Consider the following 25,407-nt stretch of genomic DNA (forward strand, 5'->3'; position numbering starts at 1 on the left):
GGTGTGTACAGGGTTTACAGTGTATCAGGATCCTGCCAGGTGTGTACGGGGTTTCACAGTGTATCAGGATCCTGCCAGGTGTGTACGGGGTTTCACAGTGCATCAGGATCCTGCCAGGTGTGTACGGGGGTTCACAGTGTATCAGGATCCTGCCAGGTGTGTACGGGGTTTCACAGTGTATCAGGATCCTGCCAGGTGTGTACGGGGTTTCACAGTGTACCAGGATCCTGCCAGGTGTGTACAGGGTTTCACAGTGTATCAGGATCCTGCCAGGTGTGGACATGGTTTCACAGTGTATCAGGATCCTGCCAGGTGTGTACAGGGTTTCACTGTGTATCAGGATCCTGCCAGGTGTGTACGGGGTTTCACAGTGTATCAGGGTCCTGCCAGGTGTGGACATGGTTTCACACTGTATCAGGATCCTGCCAGGTGTGTACGGGGTTTCACAGTGTATCAGGATTCTGCCAGGTGTGTACAGGGTTTCACAGTGTATCAGGATCCTGCCAGGTGTGTACGGGGTTTCACAGTGTATCAGGATCCTGCCAGGTGTGTACAGGGTTTCACAGTGTATCAGGTTCCTGCCAGATGTGTATGGGGTTTCACAGTGTATCAGGATCCTGCCAGGTGTGTACGGGGTTTCACAGTGTATCAGGATCCTGCCACGTGTGTACAGGGTTTCAGTGTATCAGGAGCCTGCCAGGTGTGTACGGGGTTCCACAGTGTATCAGGATCCTGCCAGGTGTGTACAGCGATTCAGTGTATCAGGATCCTGCCAGGTGTGTACAGGGTTTCACAGTGTATCAGGATCCAGCCAGGTGTGTACGGGGTTTCACAGTGTATCAGCATCCTGCCAGGTGTGTACAGCGATTCAGTGTATCAGGATCCTGCCAGGTGTGTACAGGGTTTCACAGTGTATCAGGATCCTGCCAGGTGTGTACGGGGTTTCACAGTGTATCAGGATCCTGCCGGGTGTGTACGGGGTTTCACAGTGTATCAGCATCCTGCCAGGCGTCTACAGGGTTTACAGAGTATCAGGATTCTGCCAGGTGTGTACGTGGTTTCACAGTGTATCAGGATCCTGCCAGGTGTGTGCGTGGTTTCACAGTGTATCAGGATCCTGCCAGGTGTGTAAGTGGTTTCACAGTGTATCAGGATCCTGCCAGGTGTGTACAGGGTTTCAGTGTATCAGGATCCTGCCAGGTGTGTACAGGGTTTCACAGTGTATCAGGATCCTGCCAGGTGTGTACAGGGTTCCACAGTGTATCAGGATCCTGCCAGGTGTGTACAGGGTTTCAGTGTATCAGGATACTGCCAGGTGTGTACGGGGTTCCACAGTGTATCAGGATTCTGCCAGGTGTGTGCGTGGTTTCACAGTGTATCAGGATCCTGCCCGGTGTGTATGGGGTTTCAGTGTATCAGCATTCTGCCTGGTGTGTACAGGGTTTACAGTGTATCAGGATCCTGCCAGGTGTGTACGGGGTTTCACAGTGTATCAGGATCCTGCCAGGTGTGTACGGGGTTTCACAGTGCATCAGGATCCTGCCAGGTGTGTACGGGGGTTCACAGTGTATCAGGATCCTGCCAGGTGTGTACGGGGTTTCACAGTGTATCAGGATCCTGCCAGGTGTGTACGGGGTTTCACAGTGTACCAGGATCCTGCCAGGTGTGTACAGGGTTTCACAGTGTATCAGGATCCTGCCAGGTGTGGACATGGTTTCACAGTGTATCAGGATCCTGCCAGGTGTGTACAGGGTTTCACTGTGTATCAGGATCCTGCCAGGTGTGTACGGGGTTTCACAGTATATCAGGGTCCTGCCAGGTGTGGACATGGTTTCACACTGTATCAGGATCCTGCCAGGTGTGTACGGGGTTTCACAGTGTATCAGGATTCTGCCAGGTGTGTACAGGGTTTCACAGTGTATCAGGATCCTGCCAGGTGTGTACGGGGTTTCACAGTGTATCAGGATCCTGCCAGGTGTGGACATGGTTTCACAGTGTATTAGGATCCTGCCAGGTGTGTGCAGGGTTTCACAGTGTATCAGGGTCCTGCCAGGTGTGTACGGGGTTTCACAGTGTATCAGGATCTTGCAAGGTGTGGACATGGTTTCACAGTGTATCAGGATCCTGCCAGGTGTGTACAGGGTTTCACAGTGTATCAGGATCCTGCCAGGTGTGTACGGGGTTTCACAGTGTATCAGCATCCTGCCAGGTGTGTACGGGGTTTCAGTATATCAGGAGCCTGCCAGGTGTGTACAGGGTTTCAGTGTATGAGGATCCTGCCAGGTGTGTACAGGGTTTTAGTGTATCTGGATCCTGCCAGTTGTGTACGGGGTTTCACAATGTATCAGGATCCTGCCAGGTGTGTACAGGTTTTCAGTGTATCAGGATCCTGCCAGGTGTGTACAGGGTTTCACAGTGTATCAGGATCCTGCCAGGTGTGTACGGGGTTTCACAGTGTATCAGGACCCTGCCAGGCGTGTACAGTGTTTCCCAGTGTTTCAGGATCCTGCCAGGTGTGTACGGGGTTTCACAGTGTATCAGGATCCTGCCAGGTGTGTACGGGGTTTCACAGTGTATCAGGACCCTGCCAGGCATGTACAGTGTTTCCCAGTGTTTCAGGATCCTGCCAGGTGTGTACGGGGTTTCACAGTGTATCAGGATCCTGCCAGGTGTGTACAGGGTTTCACAGTGTATCAGGATCCTGCCAGGTGTGTACAGGGTTTACAGTGTATCAGGATCCTGCCAGGTGTGTACAGGGTTTCAAAGTGAATCAGGATCCTGCCAGGTGTGTACAGGGTTTCAGTGTATCAGGATCCTGCCAGGTGTGTACGGGGTTTAACAGTGTATCAGGAATCATTAAAAAAACATTTTTTTTCCAATCAACGGGCAATTTAGCCTGATCAATCCACCTACTCTGCACGTCTTTTAGTTGTGGGGGGGTGAGACCCATGCAGACACGAGGAGAATGTACAAATTCCACACTGACCGTGGCTCACGGCCGGGTACGAACCCAGGTCCTCAGTGCCGTGAGGGAACAGTGCTAACCACTGAGCCATCCTGTGTTTCTGGATCCTGCAAGGTGTGAATTGAATTTTAAAGCTGAATAATAACTGATCAAATATTTACTGCATTTTCTGCAGATTAGTTGAAAAAATAAATAATTCCTTTCAACGGTCATAATGTTTTGTTCAACATTTGAACTTCTAAATCATGATTCTGGGAACCTTTCAACAGACTGTTACAGCCAAACAGAATCTTCGAAGTGAAGGACACAGTTTGAAATTCCGCTTCATCACTTACCACTGAGTTGACTGGGCATTGTAAATAAACCTTTTTTTGAAGTCAGGTCATCACATGAATTGGCACCTGTTTAAATCAATTTGATTTCACAAAATCAGATGTTTGTAACATTATATTCATATCTGCAATGTTTGAATTTTAAATTTAATTCACAATGTGATTTCACCATACCACGCTCCTGTATTTCTTTCAGTATTTTGTCCAACTTTGGGACCCCATGGCGCATTTTCTCAAACGATTCCCACATCACCCTTCGGGCCCGAGATCCTTTCTCCATCACCAGATTTAGGAGAAGTTTAGAACTGTCCACCCGGTTTCCCTTTTCCATAAGATCCAGGATCTTCTGCAAGGAACAATAATTAACATGGTGACGACCAAACAAGGGCGGCACGGTAGCACAGTGGTTAGCACTGTTGCTTCACAAGTCGATTCCCGGCTTGTGTGTGTCACTGTCTGTGCGGAGTCTGCACGTTCTCCCTGTGAGGGTGTGGGTTTCCCCCGGATGCTCTGGCTTCCTCCCATAAGTCCCGAAAGACGTATGATGTACCTTCAATCCACAGAGAGGCAGCGAGAGCGAGTGAACATAAGGCTTTGTTAGTCATGAACTTGCCTAGCCAGAAGTACAGATGAATGCCGCCCACAAGAGGCCGGCCTATATGAAATGAAAATCGCTTATTGTTACGAGTAGGCTTCAATGAAGTTACTGTGAAAAGCCCCTAGTCGCCACATTCCGGCACCTGTTCGGGGAGGCTGGTATGGGAATTGAACCGTGCTGCTGGCCTGGCTTGGTCTGCTTTAAAAGCCAGCGATTTAGCCCAGTGAGCTAAACCAGCCCCTAGTATATATGCCCCGGAAACAGTTCATATCACCACTTCCAGGTCATAGGTCACAGGTTATGGTATCACGCATGCATTATAGTGAATACATTCACCACAACGTACTTGTTAGGTGAAGTGGACATTCTGAATTCTGCCTCAGTGTACCCGAACAGGCGCCGGAATGTGGCGACTAGGGGCTTTTCACAGCAACTTCATTGCGGTGTTAATGTAAGCCTACTTGTGACAGTAAAGAATATTATTATTAAACATTTAGTCATGGTTGGCAAGGTGGGGTGCACAGTGTACTGTATTCAAAGAAACAGATATGGTGAGTCCTACAGAATATTTCCACGGCTGGGCCAGGTTTCAAAGATAAGGAAGTGGAAGTGTACAAAAAGCTTTTTATTAACGGATGGTAATTTTGTAGTGAAGGCATTTGTGAATGAGTGTAACACCAGGAGCTGATACTAAACAGGACCTGGCATGGGATTAGACTAAATGCAATTTTAACCTGGTAAGCAGGAGATTGGACTTTATTCAAGCTAGATATTAATGGTAATGAATTGTACAGAATATACAGCTAAGGGGTGGCACGTGCCACAGTGGTTAGCACTGCTGCCTACGGCGCTCAGGGCCCAGGTTCAAATCCCAGCTCTGGGTCACCCTGTCCGTGTGGAGTTTGCACATTCTCCCCATGTCTGCATGGGTTTCACCCCCACAACCGAAAGATGTGGAGGTTAGGTGGATTGGCCACGCTAAATTGCCCCTTAATTGGGAAAAAATAAATAATTGGGTACTCTAAATTTAAAAAAAAAAGAATATACAGCTAAGAAACATCCAATCGGACCTGCCTGCAAGTTGGATAGTCATTTAAAAGTGCCACTCTTCTATGAAACTCCTGTATATAAACTTGTGCCTCTGCTATCTCCTTCCTGGTTTCCTTGAGTAGGTGTTAGCGCATATCATCTGGTCCTATGCTTTTGTTACCTTCAAGGCTTTTCTAGTTTGTCAATGCTTTTCTCTCCCCAACTGCATTAATATTCTTTTAAACTTCATGCTCGAATGAAATGTCTATTTTGTTACCTCCTTCAGCAAAACCTGAGGCTACATATTTAATCAACACTTCCGCATTTTTCTGTTATTGTCTGTGAGTTATTTTTCTCTTTAATGTTCCTATCTAAGTTAAATTCACGCTCGTCATTGTCAACAGAACACATTGGCCAGAATTTTCCGCTCTCGCTCACGGCCGTTGGGATGACGACGGGAGTGGAAAATATAATGAGAACGGTGCGGCTGTCTGTCATAACATGTGCTAAACCCAGGCTCCACACAACACTGCAGCTAAGGTCCCAGCAAACGTGCGTCTCATCTGCTACCTACAATGTTGCAGACCAAGAGCTAGATTGCAAAATCAGCCAGAGCAACGCCTCCCGAGAACACATGACCTAGGAGCGGGAGTTTCCAATTTAGCCTCTCGAGCCTAACACCCTCAATGTGATCATGGCTGATCCCATCCTGGCCTCAAATCCACCGTCCTGCCCGTTCTCCATAACCCTTCAACCCATTACCAATTTAAAATCTGTCTAACTCCTCCTTTGAATTTACTCACTGTCCCAGCATCCACCGCACTCTGGGAAAGCAAATTCCACAGATTCACAACACTTTGGGAGAAATAGTTTCCCCTCAAATTTGTTTTAAATTTGCTACCTCTTATTCTAAGATTATGACCTTTTGTTTTAGAATGGCCCACAAGAGGAAGCATCATCTCCACGTCTACTTTATCCAGACCTTTTCGCGTCTTGCATACCTCAATTAGATCTCCCTCATTCCTCTAGAGTATAGGCCTAAACTGTTCAATCTCTCCTCATACGACAAACCCCTCACCTCTGGAATCAATCTAGTGAACCTCCTCTGAACTGCCTCTGATGCCACTACATGTTTCCTCAAATAAGGAGACCAAAACTGTACACAATATTCCAGGTGCGGTCTTACCAATGCCTTGTATAGTTGCAACAACACTTCCTTACCTTTATACTCAATTCCTTTGCTATAAATGCCGACATTCCATTTGCTTTCCTTATTATCTGCTGCACCTACATCCTCGTTTTTTGCTACTCATGCAAGAGGACACCCAGATCCCTCTGCATCGCAGCATCCCGAAGTCTCTCCCCATTTAGATAATAAATTGCCTTTCCATTTTTTCGACCAAAATGCATGACCTCACACTTTTCTTGTTACAAATTTAGAGTACCCAATTCATTTTTTCCAATTAAGGGGCAATTTAGTGCGGCCAATCCACCTAGCCTGCACATCTTTGGACTGTGGGGGCGAAACCCACGCAAACACAGGGAGAATGTGCAAATTCCACACAGATAGTGACCCAGAGCCGGGATCGAACCTGGGACCTCGGCGCCATGAGGCAGCAGGGCTAACCCACTGCGCCACCATTCTGCCCGCATGACCTCACACCAAACTCCATCTACCACATTTTGGTCCACTCTCCTAACCTATCTAAGATTCTTATTTCCTCATTGCAACTTACTGTCCCACCTATTTTTGTGTCACCTGCAAATTTGGCGATAGAACCTTCTATCCCTGTATCCAAGTCATTAATATAGATTGTAAATAGCTGGGGTCCAAGGACCAAACCGTGTGGCATCCCACTGGTTACATCTTGCCATCCAGAAAAAGACTCATTTATCCCCACTCTGTCTTCTGACCATCAGCCAGTCTTCTATCCAAGCTAATAAATTATCTCTAATGCCATGTGATCTCACCTTGTGAATTAACCTTCTGTGCAGCACTTTATCAAATGCCTTCCAGGAGTCCAGATATACTACATCTACAGGGTCCCCATTATCCACTTTGCTTGTTACACCTTCGAAGAACTCAAGTAAATTAGTCAAACATGATTTACCCTTCATAAAACCATGTTGAATCTGATGGATTGAGTTTTGACTTTCCAAATGTCCCGATATTACATCCTTGATAATTGATTCTGACAATTTTCCATTGTTAATGGATGTTAATCTTACTGGTCTGTAATTCCCCACATTCTGCCTCCCTCCCTTTTGAATAAAGGCATTACGTTAGAATAAAGGCGTTGAACCTTTCAGGTGTCCATGGAATTTTGGAAGACGACCCAGGAACTTGAAATGGCGTTGACGGACCAGAGCGACATGATGTGGGCTCTGGAGGCCGAAATATAAAGGTTGGTGGCAACCCAGCGAGCCGGAAGTAAAAGTCGAGGATCAGGAGAACCGGTCTCAGTGCCAAAACATCCACATTGTGGGCTTGCCAGAGGGGATGGAGGGCAGGGACCCGACAGACTATGTGGCCCAGATGCTGGGCAACAAAGTCGGGAGGGACAGCTTCCCAAAACCTCCAGAGATGGACAGGGCCGACAAGTCACTCCGTCCAAAGCCCAAGGCCAGGGAGCAGCCAAAGGCGATAATCACCAAATTACACAGGTACCAGGATCCGGAGAGGATCCTGCGGTGGGCATGGCAGACAAAAGCGAGCAGTTGAGAAGGACATCGAATACGGGTGTACCAAGACATTGGAGTAGACCTGGCAAAGTGTACCGCTGAGTTCAAGCAAGCAAAATCGGCCCTGTACAAAAACGGAATAAAATTCGGATGCTATTCCCAGCCAGGCTCTAGGTGACATTCCAAAACAAGGAACATTATTTTAACACCTCGGCAGAAGGCAGATGAGAATGGCCTCATCAAAGGCAGTGTTCAGGAAGATGCAGAGAGAGAAAGGAGAAAGAAAAGTAATGGACATGAACAATGTTTGCACAGGACAGTACTGCCCCGCTTTGAGCAAGAGCGCCAGCTCACAGGGATGGGAGAGGGGCAGCGGAGCGCAGGAAAAGGTGAACAGCTATTATTGGGCAGGGAAGGGAGAAGATCAGCCCCGGGAGGGGTGCCACCCCACGAACGGGGAAAGCTAGCGCTAAGACGTATGAAAGCAAGGGGGGGCCCCAGTTCACCTCCTAACAGGGAGGGAGCGGCTGCCATCGGGGGTGGGGGGTGTAGGGGGAGAGACATGAGGGGGAGGGTAGAAAGGGGGAGCGGAGGAGGGAAGGGGAACCACGAGGGGAACACAAAGAGAAGGAATGGACGGGCTTTAGGTTGACTTCAGCACGTCAGCTTTCTGTTGATTGAACAAGGTGGCACCGTAAGCAGCCACTTTGGAGGGCCCCTAAAGAAAGGGTGACCCCGGAGTGCAGGGGCACACCCACATGGCGTACATACAGTTGGCAGCCATGTAGCGTGCGTCCAGGACAAGGGGAAACCCGGAGCGTAGGGGCCCGGCTCATGGTGAGAACGATGACCGTGGTCATTTTTTATGGCCCCCTAACAAAGAGGAACCCTGGATACAGGGGCGGGTGCACCAGGTAAGTATGGTTGATCCCGCAGGAGGGGGGACAAACCCCCCCCCCCCCACCAGAATTATCAACTGGAACATTAGGGACTAACGGCCCAGTGAAAAGATCCAGAGTCTTCGCCCAACTGAGAAGTTTGAAAGCCGACATCGTCTTCCTCCAAGAGACACACCTGAGGGAGAAGGACAGACTGCGTAAGGAAGGGCTGGGTGGGACAGACCTACCATTCCTGCTTGAGGGGGTGTGGCGATTTTGATGAGCAAGAGGACGGTGTTTACAGCGACAAAGACGGCTGCGGACCAACGGAGATGGTACGTCATCGCCAGCAGTATCCTAGACGGGGCACCGGTAGTCCTGGTAAACATGTATACGCCCAACAGGGACCATGGCGGAAATCCCCGACATTGACACACACTGACTGATCATGGCGGGGTGTCTTTAACTACATACAGGGCTCATTGACGGACCGATCAAACCCCAGAACAGGGAAAAAGACAGGCATGGCTAGGGAACTGGGAACGTTCATGGAGCAGATGAAGAACGTGAACCCATGGTGGTCCCTGTATCCAGGTGAGAAGGATTTCTCGTTCTTTTCACCGGTACACAAGGCGTACACCCGCATCGACTTCTTTGCACTGGTGAAATCGGTGCTTCCAGAAATAGTAAGAGCGAAATACTCCGCAATAATCATCTCCGACCATGCTCCACATTCCATGGATGTGAGGCTGGAGACGGGCCATGCCCAATGCCCCACATGGAGGCTGGACACGGACCTGGCTGACAAGGTCATCTGCCAGAAAACATCACAAGCCATAGACGAGTACATTACAAACAACCAGAACAGGGGAGTCTCATCTTCCACCTTCTGGGAGGCACTGAAGGTGTTTATTAGGGGAAAGATTATAGCCTACAAGGTTCGCAGAGACAGGAAAAAGAAGGCGGCTAGGCAGCAACTGAGCATTTGAGGTCTTCTACCAGGGACTGTACACCTCTGAGCAACCGCCCCCCCCCCACAACCGACGGGGACTCGGGATGAAATGGTTCCTCGATGGACTGGACATGCCAGTCATGGGGGATGATAGACGGAGGGAGCTGGAAGCATCACTAGGACCGGGAGAGGTCATGGCGTGTATCAGCTCCATGCAGGCGGGGAAGGCACCAGGAACGGACGAGTTCCCAAAGAACTTCAAGAAAAAATTTGCATTGGCTCACGCCCTGCACCTATGGGAGATGTTTGCAGACTCGCTACCCAGGGGCAGCCTGCCCCCTCTGCTAACCCTGGCCACTATGTCGCTTATACACAAAAAAGACAAAGACCCGACGGAATGTGGATCATACAGACCCATTGCCCAACTGAACGGAGACGTGAAAATACTTGCAAAATTACTGGCCAAGACACTGGAGAACTGATTACCAGCGGTGGTTACAGAGGACCAGACGGGCTTTGTCCAGGGTAGACAGCTAACTGCGAACATCAGACGGCTGCTGAATGTGATACTTACCTCATCCAGGGAGAGGACACTTGAATTTATCTTCTCCCTGGACGCAGAAAAGGCCTTCGACAGAGTCGAATGGAAGTACCTCATAGAGGTACTGGAGCGGTTTCGGCTAGGGACGGGGTTCATTCAACTGATTGGTGAATTCCTGTACAACGCTATTAAGATGAGCATTCAAACCAACACCACCAGCTCTAAATACTTCCAGTCGCACAGAGGCACAAGGCAGGGACGCCCGCTGTGCCTGCTCCTGTCCGCACTGTCAATTGAACCCCTGGCGACGGCCCTGCGAGACGCGAGAGGCTGGAAGGGTATCTTGAGGGGGCAGAGAGCACAGAGCCTCACTCGATGCAGATGATCTGCTTCTACATCTCGGACCCGCAGAACGGCATGAAAGAAATCGTGAAGCTCCTGGAAGTGTTCGGGGCCTTCTCGAGCTCCAAACTCAACCTGGGCAAACGTGAGGTTTTCCCAGTGAACTGGAGGGCCTACTATTCAAAATAGCCCGAAACACATTCTGCTACCTGGGGATCTAGATAGTCCACGATTGGACACAGATCAAAAAGTGGAATCTGATCGGTCTGGCGGAGGAAGTTAAAAAGAACCTACAGAGATGGGATGCACTCACACTCTCCCTGGCGGGAAGAGTGCAGATGATCAAGATGAACGTACTGCAAAGGTTCCTCTCCTCTGTTTAGATCCATACCGATCTTTATCCCCAAGGCCTTTTCCAAAGAATTGATAAAATGATTATGTCATTTGTATTGGGGGGGGGGGGGGGTGAAGAATCCAAGAATCCCTAAGACAACACTGCAGAGGAGAAGAAGCACGGGAGGCATGGCCCTCCTGAACTTGCAATACTACCACTGGGCAGCCACAGCCGAGAGAGTGAGGGGGTGGGTGGTGGAACCAAACATGGAATGGGTGAGGATGGAGGGGTCCTCTTACACGCAAACTACCCTCCGACCCCTTGCTCCCATCCCACTGGTAAAACACACATCCAGCCCAGTGGTAATGGCAACACCCAGAACCTGGAACCAGATGAGACAACACTTCGGTTTAAGCAAGGCGTCCAACATGGCCCCCACATGCGGCAACTGCAACTACCCACCAGCTGTCATAATATCCACTCATGTACATAATGAGATGCAGACAGGCAGTGATTGACACACAGGATAACCAATGAACACACACGACACATAACAACCAATCACTAGACAGGACACCGCCACTATAAAGCCCACAGGGCATTAAAACTCTTCCTCTCTCACAGGACACAGCTACTGAGATAGTAAGAGTGCACAAGCCAGTGAGCACCATCTCCATGAGGTAGAGAGCTAGTCTGGCCAAGCCAGTAGGAAGTTATCAGTTAGATTAATAGAGTGTCAACCCACAGCAGATGATGTACAGCAATCAGCAAGTTCAATAAAACAGTGTTGGACCATCTCCAGTGTCGGAAGCCTGTTTCTTGTTTCACTGCATCCAGTTGCAGTCAACATTGAACCAACTCTCATAACACATCATGGTACCAGGGAGCTATTCATTCTAACGAACCTACTCGAGTGCATCTCCAATGGCCAGTAAGCAGCCATCCAGCGGCATGGAAAAGATCCAGCCCCCTCCGCAACTCCGGATCTCCGGCAACCTCGGCACCAACTGGAAAGTCTTCAAACAGAAGTTCCTCCTGTTTATCGAGGCCTTCGACCTCGAGGCAGCATCAGATGCCAGAAAGATCGCGCTGTTCCTGTCGATTGCGGGGGATCAAGCCATCCACATCTATAACTCGCTCATGTTTGCCGATGGCGAAGATAAGACGAAGTTCAAGACAGTTCTGCTGAAATTCGACAGCCACTGTGAAATTGAGGTGAATGAGAGCTTTGAACGGTACATCTTCCAACAGACGCTTCAGGGTAAGGATGAACCTTTTCAGTCCTTCTTGACCCATCTTCGCATCCTAGCGCAGTCATGTAATTATGACTCGACGGTTGATTCCATGATCCGGGATCTGATCGTTTTCGGGGTCCAGTCCGACTCTCTGCGGGAGCAGCTCCTCAAAATCAAACAGTTGACCCTCTCCACCGCCATCGTAACATGCGTTGTCCATGAACATGCCAGAAATCACTACTCCCGTATCAGGGCGGCAGAAACTGCAAAACTGGCCTCCCCTAAGGCAGAAAGGGTGCAGGCCATTGCACAAATGCAAGGCCTGAGCATCGAGGAGAGTGGCCGTTTTGCCCACTTTTCCCGGGTCCCTACGCATCCGCGCAACGACCGGGTGAACGATGAGGCCGAAGATCCTAATGCGTATGTGCGAACGTCGGCCGACCGGTCTGCGCATGCGCGATGGCGCACAGAACGCGCTGACGTCAGCGTCATGACGTGTCCAAATTGTGGCTCCGCCCATTTAAAGCGGCAATGTCCAGCCAAAGGAAGGCGATGTCTGCAATGTGGAAAGCCTGGCCACCACGCGGCCTTCTGCAGGTCCACTCCACCGAGCAACAGCCAGCGATCCCAGCTGGGCGCAGACGTGTCCGCTGCGTACAACAAGGCATGCAGGATTCTGATCCCGACAGCCCAACGGACCCCGATGCTGACTGCCTCGAGTCTCCATATTGGGTGGGCATCATCACCACACGCGAGCAGGTCTCCACTGCGCCTGCAAACCGCCTTTCAATCCTGAGTGTGGATCCTAACGCCGAGTGGTGTCATCACGGTCAACCAGTGTCGCATCCGATTTAAATTGGACACTAGCACGTCTGCAAACCTCATATCACAGTCGGACCTCGGCAGCATCCGAGATCAACCTAGCATTCTTCCACCGGCCTGCCAGCTCCTTGACTACAATGCCAATGCCATAGCTGCCAGTGGATCGGGTCAGCTAGGTATCTCTCACAAGGCAATCAAGGCGACATTAAGATTTAAGATCGTCCGGCCTGACAAGGCATCCCTGCTCAGTGCTCGCACATGCAAACTCCTAAATCTGGTCCAGCGAGTCCATGCCATGTCCTCGACACCGGCAACTGCCTCGCCCAATGCGAATCTCCAGGCTGAGATAGATGACATTCTCACACAACACCACAATGTGTTTGATGGGATGGGCACGCTCCCATATCGCGACAAGATATTGCTCAAGCCGAATGCCACCCCAGTCACCCATGCACCACGCCGGGTGCCGGCTCCCCTCAAGGATCATCTGAAAATGCAGCTACGAGAGCTCCAAGGCCAGGGCATCATCTCAAAGGTCACGGAACCAACAGACTGGGTCAGCTCCATGGTCTGCGTCAAGAAACCCTCTGGCGAACTCCGCATTTGCATTGATCCCAAAGACCTGAATTGCAACATAATGCGAGAGCACTACGCGAGCCCGAAGAATTAACCTGTGAGATGGCTCATGCCAAATTCTTCACCAAGCTGGACGCCTCCCGTGGTTTCTGGCAGATACAGCTGGACGAGTCCAGTCGGAAGCTGTGCACGTTTAACACTCCGTTCGACAGGTACTGCTACAACCACATGACTTTTAGTATCATCTCAGCTTCTGAAATATTTCATCGTATAATGGAGCAAATGATGGAGGGCATCGAGGGGGTGCGAGTCTATGTGGACGACGTGATCATCTGGTCCTCGACGCCCGAGGATCACATAGCTCACCTCAGACAGGTTTTTCAGAGGGTCCATGAGAATGGCCTCCAGCTCAACAGGACCAAATGCTCATTTGGTCGGTCCGCGATCAAGTTTCTGGGTGACCACATTTCCCAGCAGGGTGTGCAACCTGATGCCGACAAGGTGCTGGCAATAAATGCCATGAAGACCCCAGAGGACAAGAAGGCGGTCCTCCGTTTCCTGGGGATGGTGAATTTTCTCGGAAAATTCATTCCCAAATGGCATCCCACACCACAGCCCTCCAGCACCTCGTTAAAAAGTCGACAGTGTTCCAGTGGCTACCCGCACATCAAGCAGAGTGGATTGAGCTGAAGGTGAAGCTCAGCACAGCCCCAGTAGTGGCGTTCTTTGATCCAACCAAGAATACCAAGATATCCACAGACGCAAGCCAGGACGGCATTGGGGCGGTGCTCCTCCAGAGAGCCGACTCCTCGTCCTGGGCTCTAGTGGCATATGCATCCAGGGCTAAGACTCCGACCGAACAACGGTATGCCCAGATCGAAAAGGAGTGCTTGGGTCTCCTGACAGGAATAGTCAAGTTTCATGACTACGTATACGGTCTGCCAAAGTTCACGGTGGAAACAAAGCTCAGGCCTTTAGTCCACATAATCCAGAAGGATTTAAATGTTATGACACCTCGGCTGCAGTGAATTCTTCTTCGTCTCCGACGATATGACTTCGAACTCGTCTACACACCGGGTAAGGAGCTGATCATCGCGGATGCCCTATCCCGATCCATCACCACGCCATGTGAACAGGGCGACTTCATTCGCCACATTGAGGCACAGGTGCAGTTGTGTGCCAGCAACCTCCCAGCCACTGATGAACGAGTTGTCCACGCGAAGAAACTGCCAAAGATCCTCTACAACAGCACGTGATGCAACACCTCACCCATGGCTGGCAAAAGGGGCAGTGCCCCCAGTTCTTCAACGTTAAGGACGAGTTAACGGTCGTTGAGGGGGATCCTTCTTAAACTAGATAGAATCGTCATTCCCCAAAGCATGCAAGCCATGGTGCTCAGACAGATCCATGAGGGTCACCTTGGGGTCGAGAAATGTTGACGCAGAGCTTGGCAGGCAGTTTACTGGCCTGGCGTCAGCCAGGACATTGCCAACACTGTCCTCAACTGCACAACATGCCAGAAGTTTCAACCAGCTCAGCCCAAGGACCAGCAACAGCACGAGATTGTGACTTCTCCGTTGCCCAAGGTGTGGATAGACCACGCAAATGGGCGTGATTACGTGCTCTTGGTCGACTACTTCTCCAGCTACCCGGAAGTGGTGAAACTGTCGGACCTCACGTCCAAGTTATTCATCAAAGCCTGCAAAGAGACATTTGCCAGGCACGGGATACCACTCACAGTAATGAGTGACAACGGTCCATGTTTCTACAGCCAAGAGTGGTCCAACTTTGCACTATCCTACCACTTCAGGCATATCACATCCAGACCCCATTACCCGCAATCAAAGGGGAAGGCCGGAAAAGGGGCCCATATTGTCAAGCGGTTGCTGTGCAAGGCTGCAGACTCAGCCTTGGATTACAACCTGGCACTGTTGGCATACAGGGCAACCCCTCTGTCGACTGGTTTGTCTCCGGCGCAGCTGCTCATGAACCGCAACCTGAGGACGACTGTTCCAGCCATCCATGTTCCAGACCTTGACCACCTCATGGTGCTGCAGTAAGTGCAGGGATCCAGGGACCAGCAGAAGATCACGTATGATGCTCATGCCATGGATCTGCCTGCGCTGGCTCCAGGAGATGTGTTCACGTCCACTTGCCTGAGGGAGGCTGGTCAGCCCCAGCTGTTGTCATCAGACAGGCTGCCCCCAGGTCTTTCATTGTTCAACTGGCTGATGGCTCCATTCTACGGCGCAACAGGAGGGCGCTGCGCAAAGTTCCCTGCCCACCACCTGACCGCACTTCTCCACATGTCATCATGCCGCCTCAGGACATCTCGCCCCACGTGGTCCCGATCTGGCAGTGATCCCGCCTGTCCACGGGGCCACCGAAATGGCAGCAATCCCGCCTGTCCAGGTGCCGGCGTCCCCCCCTCCACCTCTGAGGCGATCAACAAGAATTTGTCGCCCGCCACAAAGACTGAATCTATAGACATAAATCTTGTAAATTTTGTTCAGTTTGCTCTGTATCTGCAGAATAGACACCTTCCCATGTACATATGTTCATTCATTCACCACTTGTACATAGTCATGCATGTATGTATCGCCACGTTACAAAATTTATTTTTAAAAGGGGAGATGTCATAATATCCACTCATGTATATAATGAGATGCAGACAGGCAGTGATTGACACACAGGATAACAAATGAACATACACGACATAGAACAGCCAATTACCAGACAGGACACCACCACTATAAAGCATTAAGACTCTCCCTCTCTCACAGGACACAGCTACTGAGATAGTAAGAGTGCACAAGCCAGTGAGCACCATCTCCATGAGGTAGAGAGCTAGTCTGGTCAAGCCAGTAGGGAGTTATCAGTTAGATTAATAGAGTGTCAACCCACAGCAGATTATGTACAGCAATCAGCAAGTTCAATAAAACAGTGTTGGACCATCTCCAGTGTCGGAAGCCTGTTTCTAGTTTCACTGCATCCAGTTGCAGTCAACGTTGAACCAACTCACATAACACATCACCAGCCACACTAGACACTACAGTTAAGAGGTGGAGACAGGACGGGGGGACTCTAGCGATCAAGGACTTTTACATGGGGATGACTCGTGACCTTGGAAGAGCTGACCGAGAGACTGGAACTACCGAATGGACAGGAAGTCCGACAGTTAAAAGTCAAAATCTTTCTCCACAAGAGAAAGCTCTAGATAAATGTTGGAGGAGCTTCTGGACGCGGTTAGTATGGAAAAAGGGAACTGCGGGGACATATATGGATGACTTTTAGAAAGAGTGGAGAGCACCACCAGGCAGAAATGGGAGGAAAAACTATGGAGCAAAGTGCTAAGCAGGGCCAACTCCACCTCCTCCTGCGCAAGGCTCAATGCAGCTTAAAGTGGTGCACAGAGCACACTTGACCAGAACCCGAATGAGCAGGTTCTTCCCGGAGGTGGAGGACAAATGTGAGCGGTGCCAGAGGGGCCCGGCCAACCACATGTTCTGGGCTTGTCCCAAACTTGTCGGGTTCTGGACAGCCTTCCTCGAGGCGATGTACAAGGTTGTGGGAATGAGGGTTGAGCTGTGCCTGAGAGTAGCAGTCTTCGGAGTATCGGACCAGCCACAACTACATATGGGGAAGAGGCTGACGCTCTTGCCTTTGCTTCCCCCATCGCACGCCGGAGAATCCTGCTCGGCTGGCGATCAGCAGCCCCACCCACAATTGCAGACGGATATGGTGCAACATCCGAGGGTCGGACGAGGGCTTCCACAAAGCGTGGGGACCGTTTATCAGCCTGTTCCAGGGCTAATTTGAAGCCAACAACAGATAGAAAGGGAGGAAGGGGGCGGGGGGACGCATGGGAACCACCAGGGCCACCGAGAGCAGACAGGGGCGGGGGTGGGTGGGCGGGGGTTGAGGCAATGGGGAGACCCCCAAGGAAATGCCAGGAGGGAACCCAGTGAGAGACCAATGCTGGGGCCGGGGGCTAGCCCCCCCCCCCCCCCCCCCCCCCCCCCCCCCCACACACACAAACACAAAGCTATAAGAGCAAAATGAGCGACAAATAAATCATCTACAGCGGAGGAAAGGGCCTAAAATAGGGCCTGAAAATAGTAGAAAAGGGGGGGAGGAGCGGGTGCAGCGGTGGTGGGAAGAGGTGGTGTGAAAAGGAAATAGCATGCAAATTGTAGGCAAGAACCATTTTAATCATCTCCTGTAACAGTGGAAAAATGTAGGGCGGGATTCTCCGTCCTCATTCGCCCGGCGAACGCCGATTCCCGCCCGAGGTCAATGGATTTTTCCATTGTTGCCGTCTCGCCCGTGCCGTTCTTGCGGTGGGCGGGAGGATCCAGCCCATAAACTTCAATAAAAAAATAAAAAAATTTAAAATTTCACTTTCTTCCATGGGTTTCTATCTTACTGTTTGGAACCTTGCTGAAAAGATTTTCTAAGGTTTATATATACATCTTTTCCACAATCTTGATCAATGTTATCTATTACGTTATAAAATAATTCAACCAGGTTAGTCATCCAGGCAAAAGTTACTTAAACAAGTGCACGCTTACTCTCCTTGACTAACCCACACCATTCCATATGAAACTGTGTCACTGATAATGCGCTTTTAACGTCATACATATGGCATGTGTTAGGCTGACAGGCCTGTACTTTCCTGGTTTAGCACTCTGTTTAATTCCCTTTAGAACATGGAACATACAGTGCAGAAGGAGGCCATTTGGCCCATCGAGTCTGCACCGACCCACTTTAGGGGCGGCCCGGTGGCACAGTGGTTAGCACTGTTGTCTCACAGCACCAGGGACCCGGGTTCGATCCTGGCCTTGGTTGACTGTGTGGAGTTGCACGTTCTCTCCGTGTCTGCATGGGTTTCCTTCGGGTGCTCCGGTTTCCTCCCACAGATGTGCAGGTTAGGTGGATTGGCAATGATAAGTTGCCCCTTAATGTCCAGGGATATGCAGGTTACGAGGATTGGGTGGTGTGGACTGGGGAGTGTAAATGGGTAGAGTGCTCATTTGAATGGTTGGTGCAGACCTGATGGGCCGAATGACCTCCTTCTGCACTGTAGAGATTCCATGATTCTATGAAGTAGCTTTCAGATCAACAAATTCATAATCTTGCCTAACACCCTGTCTGTTGCCTCTCGTCCCTCATTTTCCCAGCCTGACCAAACTTTCCCATTATTTCTAGTCTGTACAAGATTTGTACCTGAACCGTTCCCTGTCCCTTTTTTAAATACTGACTGATCTGCAGGGTATGTTCATGACATTGTTTTCAATTCACAATATTGCTAGCTTTATCCATTTATTTCCTGAATGGTCTATTTCTCAGTTGCAACATTCTTTGTCCGACTCTGGTCTGGTTATTGTCAATTTTGTGATGATTAAATAGTCCAAACTCATTCTGTGTTCCTCACACTTACCCCATGTTCTTGTCCACTGAAAATCGTCTCGTATGTTAACAACAAGCTGACTCCGTTCACCACTTCTTCAATGGCCTGTTCTAGTCTCTCCCAATATAATTTCGTCAACTGGATCAGGTGGCAACCATCACTATTTGTCGAGAACTCAGTGATTATAGAAATCGAATCTGTGAATAAAAGAGGGGAAAAGTAAACACCATTAATTCTACTTCGGGTTACATGTCTACTTAACAGCAAGCAGCTGAAACATCTTGTGAGTTACCTTAACCAATACATTCTGATAACCAAATACATTCCATTGAACTATATTGTCACATTTCATCAAAGTATTATTGTATTTGCTAATATGTGTCGAGTAGAAGTAAATCATCCAACCTCCCATCCTCATCTTCTGTATCTCTAAATGTTCCATAATCTGGCATGGAATGAGAAATTTGCAAAGATTTTTCTCCCCCACAATTTGGTCTCAAGTTATCCAGTTGATTCTCTCATCCAAATTTAGCAAAGAAATCATGCCATCTCCTTCAGTCCGTTGGAATATTTCTCAGATTGAATGAGGTTGAGACATCTCTGATCCGAATTCCTCCTATTTCCGCTCGGACTTCCTTTAATTGCCCAGAGTAAGTTAACTCGGGCCCGGTAACATAACGATTCAGAGGAGATGGACGGCAAATTAAATATGGATTTATTAACAAGTATTTACAAGGGTCTACGTAACACAGTATCTCGCTCCCAGTACAATCCAAACTGGGAGGATTTATCTCACCAGGAGGCCTGCTCTTAGCCTTTGCTCATAATGAGCCTCAGGCTTGCGGCCTCTACCCCCTATCTCGGAAGTTCATACTCCACTAGTCCAACAGAGAGATCAATGATGGTGTCTCAGTGGTCCTCATGGGGCAGCTCAATGGCCCGCTTCAAATCCAATGGAGTTTCCGCTAACAGCTTCATCTGCATAGCCGTATTGTTAATGCCACACACCAGCCAGTCCCTCAACATCTTCAACAAAGGTGGCCCAATCACAGTGTTCAGAAAGGCACCGCAGCCAGGTCAAGATGTCCATGACTGATTCACCAGGAGAGCGCAACGCCATGGGTGGCACGGTAGTGGTTAGCGTTAGCACTGTTGCTTAACAGCACCTGGGTCCCAAGTTCGATTCCGGGCTTGGGTCACTGTCTGTGCGGAGTCTGCACGTTCTCCCCATGTCTGCGTGGGTTTCCTCCGGGTGCTCCGGTTTCCTCCCACAAGTCCCGAAAGACGTGCTGTTAGGTGAATTGGACATTCTGAATTCTCCTTCTGTGACCCGAACAGGTGCCGGAATGTGGCGACTAGGGGATTTTCACAGTAACGTCATTAGAGTGTTAATGTAAGCCTATTTGTGACAATAATAAAGATTATGTTAAACTGATACCTTTGCGAAATTAAAGGCCGCTTGGGATCATAGTAGCTGGGAGGGCATGGCCGGGATTCTCCGAGCCTCCGCACTGCAATCGCGCTCGGCGCGAGGGTGGAGAATGGGTGTCAGACCCGTGATCAGATCCGATGCCGCTCCCTCGATTCTCCGGGGACCGGAGAATCGCCGCCAATTGCACTCGGTCGACGCGGCGCCAGTCGAAGGCCATTGAAAGAGGCCCCCGCTGCGATTCTCCACCGACAACTGGATGAGTTCCTGCCGGCGTGGTTCACTCATGGTTCCACCCGACGGGAGCTCGGAGTGGTGGCTGTGGACACAATCCGCGGCTGCCCTGGTGTGGGGGAGGCGAGGGGGGGGCGAATCCGTCACCGGGGGGTGCCTCCCAGGGCAGCCAGGCTCACATTCGGGGGCCACCGATCGGCGGGCGGGCGTGATCTTGGAGGGCCTATATTGTCGGGGCTGGTCGGCAGTGTGGGTCCGCCATGTTGCGTGGGGCCGGCACCGCAGGCCGCCGCAGCGCGCATGCGCGGACCCGCGGCTGGAAGTGCAGGGCCCCGTATCGGCAGCCAGAGCTGCGAGGACAACTCCGGGGCTTTGCTAGCCCCCTGGAAATCGCAGAATCACTCTGGGTTTTCTCCAGGGAAGTCCAGAGTGATTCGCGCCTGAATTCTTGTGGGCGTGGGGACATAGCCCCATTATCAGCCCGGGCAGCACAGTTGCACAGTGGTTAGCACAATGGCTTCACAGCGCCAGGATCCCAGGTTCGATTACCAGCTTGGGTCACTGTCTGTGCGGAGTCTGCACGTTCTCCCCGTGTCTGCGTGGGTTTCCTCCGGTTTCCTCCCACAGTCCAAAGATGTGCAGGGGTAGGTGGATTGGCAATGCTAAATTGCCCTTAGTGTCCAAAAAAGATAAGGTAAGGTGAGGTTACGGGGATAGGGTGGAAGTGTGGGGAGAGGGTAGAGGTGTGGACTTAGGTAGGGTGTTCTTTCCAAGGCCCGGTGCAGACTCAATGGGCCAAATGGCCTCCTTCTGCACTGTAAAGTCTGTGATCAGAGAATTCCACCCCAAAGCTAGCAATACCTGGGGCTGGATTTTCCGTTCCTGATACTAAGTCTTGACGCTGGGGCAGGACTCGTGGACTTTCACGAAAGCCAAACTGGCACTAAACCTGGTCCGATTCAGCGACTATGGAGGGGCTATGAACAGCGCCACGTGGAACACAATCGATTTCAATGAAAAATGGAGCCAGATTCACCGGGTCTGTGATTGACACTCGGGAGGCTGACAAGCTCCAGCCGCAGATACGCATTACAATCCCACACACACTCATCCCAGCCAACAAGATGGCACTGGTTGTGCTAGGGTGTGTTCATACGGCTGATGGGTCGGCTGGAGCCAGAGGGTACCTTGCGGGGTGGCCTGGGGCGTCACTAAGTTCACAGTGCACTGTCATGCCATGTGCAGCTGCATGTCTACCATTCCGGCTGCGGCAATGGCGTTCCGTGTGATGCACGATCAATCACTACTGAAGCGAGATTGTAGTCCAATTGAAGGCTTTAACGAACAACTAGTTACCCCAGCAACTCCGGTACAGAATGACTGCTGTGGGTGAAACACAGACTCTTATGCTCCGCCTGCTGGGCGGAACCAGCAGGCAGCTTCTACCACTCATACTACAGTATAAGGTACATCCCACCTAGATACCGCGATACCCCTAATATAGCCTACCACATTCACCCCCTGTTTAAAAAAAAGAGTCTGGCGGGGGTGGTGGCCTTGCTGGTAGAGGTCTGCGGTGCCGGCCCCTCGCAACATGGCGGACCCACACTGCAGACCAGCCCCGACAATATAGGCCCTCCAAGATCACGCCCGGCCGCCGATCGGTGGCCCCCGATTGTGAGCCTGGCTGCCCTGGGAGGCACCCCCGGTGACGGATCCCTTTGGTGCCTTTACTTGCAATACACATATTTGCAGACAATTATTCACAAGTTCATTTTACAATGAAACTATCAGCCGGTCGGGGGCCCTGGTCGTCCTCTGCGATCGTCGCAGTCCCGGCGGTGATGCTGGCATTGGCTCGGGCATCCGTGGCTCTGGGAGCGTGTCGTCTTCAGCTTCATCGCATCCGGATGGGGCCAGTGGGAGGAGGAATGGCGAATTTCTGAGGCGTGGCGGGTGCGTGAAAAGAAGGCCACGGGTCTGCCCGTGGCAGCCAGCGCTACGTTTGATGCGTCGCTCTCGACCTGGAAGGGGAGGTACTCATCGATTGCGTGTATTGTCGCCCTGGCGGTGTCTGCTTTGATGCGACTGAAAGCCTGGCGGGCCTCTGCCCATAGGGGAAAAAACGTGGACTGGATTAGTGGGCGGGCCTTGTCCGCATAATTGGGGACCCACTGGGCGTAATAAGAAAAGAAGCCCAGGCAACGTTTCAGGGCCTTGGGGGAGGGGAAACTCCATGAGGGGGCGCATGCGTTCGGGATCTGGGCCTATGACTCCATCATGCATTACGTAGCCAAGGATGGCTAGGCGATCGGTGCTAAACACGCATTTGTCCTTGTTATAGGTTATGTTAAGGATTTTTGCGGTATGGAGGAATTTGCGGAGGTTGGTGTCATGGTCCTGCTGGTCGTGGCCGCAGATGGTGACATTGTCGAGGTACAGGAACATGCCCGCAGACCGTACCGGTCAACCATTCGGTCCATCTCCCATTGGAAGACCGAGACCCCATTTGTGACACCAAAGGGAACCCTTAGAAAGTGGTAGAGCCGCCCATCTGCTTCAAATGCAGTGTACCTACGGTCGTCCGGGCGAATGGAGAGCTGGTGATAGGCTGATTTAGTGTCTACTGTGGAGAAAACCTTGTATTGCGCTATCTGGTTGACCATTTCAGACATGCCGGGGAGAGGGTACGCGTGGAGCTGCATATACCTGTTGATGGTCTGACTGTAGTCTATGACCATCCTATGTTTGTCCCAGGTCTTTACAACCACCACTTGAGCTCTCCAGGGGCTGTTGCTGGCCTCGATAATGCCTTCCTTTAGTAACCGTTGGACTTCCGACCTAATGAAGGTCCGGTCCTGGGCACTGTACTGTCTGCTCCTGGTGGCGACGTGTTTGCAATCGGGGAAGGCGGTTTAAGGTACATCCCACCTAGGTACCGCGATACCCCTAATATAGCCTACTACACCGTGCCCATCGATCCCGACCCTACAGCCCACCTCTTGGTCATCCCTGGTAACCCCTCCTGCCCTGGCAGATGCCCCCTGGCCAGCAGCACAACTGCCAACAAACTATGGCAATGTTGGACACTTTCTGTACCCACTCTCCCTCCCTCAGCAGCCACGACGCCGGAGAACCATGGGGGCCCCGGAGAACACTGGGTCAGACCTGCTAATGGTATGCCAATGGCATTTAATGTTTGGGCGTTCTGGAACACATTGACCCTGCTGTTGAGACAATGGAGAATTGCGATTTGATGTGAAATCAGCGCCCGTGGTGATTTCGGCGTCGGAACCGATTCTCCGCCAAATTGTGTTTTGCAATTCCCGCGGAGAATCCGCCCCTGGAATCCGGTGCTGCAGGTACATCAAACCCTTTATGATCCTAAATGTCTGGGCTCCACAGGAGAACTTTGTTTGTCTTTCCTCAACATCCCATTTGCCTGGAAGCAGTGTTGCATGTGTTCCACATATTGATTCCAATTCTCTAGTTTCCCAATAATGCCATTCTTATTGATACAACGTGGTGTTCCCCACAGTAAACATCCAGTGGCTAGGCGAATCAATGGGCAAGTCAGGAGATTCTGTTAATCCTCGTCGCCAGTACAATGACGCAGCAGAGGCAGACGGTAAACCTGATGAAGATTTATTTACAAAAGTGTTTATAAGGGTCTGCATAATGCAGCACCCCACTCCCAGTGCAATCCTAGCTCGGAGGACTCCTCTCACCAGGCCTTGATCTGGGCCTGCTATTAACTTTTGCTCATAACGAGTGCCAGGTGGTAGGTCTCTGCTCCCTGCCTGGGGAGCTTGTACTCCACGAGTCCCATGGGGAGATCAATGAAAGCTTCTCCGTGGTCCTTGTGGAGATATGACACATAACAACCACTGATTGGGTTCTTCAATCAAAATTACTTTTAGTGGTTCTCGAACTGTGCAGCTATGTACACTTCAAGTAACACAACATGTTCACTTCAACCGGGCTATTTTTAATAGATTGAAGAGAAAATTATGAATTGTCCAAAGCATCATTCACAATCACATTTCCCTAGTTCAATTTTCTCTCCTTCACTGCTTCTAACCTGTCAAGCCCAAAGATAATTATGTTGTTTCCCTCCAATTGCTGAATTGTGTCCACATGGATATTGTCCTAACGTAGCTCCTTGGAACATCATTAACTTGTTTGTTTTTCGGGTGGCACAGTGGTTAGCACTGCTGCCTCACGCCGCCGAGGACCCGGGTTCGATCCCGGCCCCCGGTCACTGTCTGTGTGGAGTTTGCACATTCTCTCAGTGTCTGCATTGGGTCTCACCCCCACAACCCAAAGATACGCAGGCTAGGCGGATTGGCCCCGCTAAATTATTCCTTAATCGGGAACAAATAAGAATACATTTTTAAAAACTTGTTTGTCTTTCGTACTTTAACATGGTCATTAAAATTTAGCTCTGACTAAGCTTTGGTCGTCAATCCAATCTCTCCTTCTGGCGTTTGGTGACAAGTTTTGTTTGGTAACGCTTCTGTGAAGCACACTGGGAGGTTTTGACAAACTAAACTTGCAACATAAATGCATGTTGGCTTGTTTTTATTGTTCTAGCTTTGGACATACCCATCTCATTGCGGGCCCCATTTGCAGGCCCCATTTCTTGAGTTCCTTCTTTCCAAAGTGAAGGGATTGAAACTGGAGGTTCCGTTTAGCGGCTGTGATGGTTTCTGCAGTCGAACTTCTGCTTTTTTCAGGTGGACTCAGCAAGCCAGCAAGATTTTGGGAGGGAGAGAAAGCTTCCTGCCCCTCACTAATTCTGTGATTCCGCCACTTGTAAATTGCCCGTACTCTTTTGAAATTGTTAATACTAGTGCCTGCAGCTACATTTATGTCCAAACAAAATTTTATGCAGGTCTTGCGCTGTAGTGGATATCGTCCCAGCCTCTGAGCCAGAAGCTCTGGGGCAGCACGGTAGCACAGTGGTTACCACTGTTGCTTCACAGCTCCAGGGTCCCAGGTTCCAATTCCCGGCTTGGGTCACTGTCTGTGCGGAGTCTGCACGTTCT

General features: G+C 50.6%; 1 protein-coding gene across 1 annotated transcript in view; it reads right to left on the minus strand.

Annotated features, from left to right (window-relative positions):
* LOC140410249 (NACHT, LRR and PYD domains-containing protein 3-like) overlaps window positions 1-25,407 on the minus strand; it is a 68,237-nt gene that overhangs the window by 22,427 nt on the left and 20,403 nt on the right. Inside the window, exons 4-6 of the mRNA XM_072498213.1 lie at window positions 18,727-18,893; window positions 3,472-3,643; window positions 3,301-3,366 (exon numbers count right to left, since the gene is read on the minus strand). Of these exons, the coding sequence (XP_072354314.1) occupies window positions 3,301-3,366; window positions 3,472-3,643; window positions 18,727-18,893 (405 nt within the window). The remainder of the gene's footprint in view (window positions 1-3,300; window positions 3,367-3,471; window positions 3,644-18,726; window positions 18,894-25,407) is intronic.

The sequence above is a fragment of the Scyliorhinus torazame genome, chromosome 4, assembly GCF_047496885.1.
Source record: "Scyliorhinus torazame isolate Kashiwa2021f chromosome 4, sScyTor2.1, whole genome shotgun sequence".
NCBI lineage: Eukaryota > Metazoa > Chordata > Chondrichthyes > Carcharhiniformes > Scyliorhinidae > Scyliorhinus > Scyliorhinus torazame.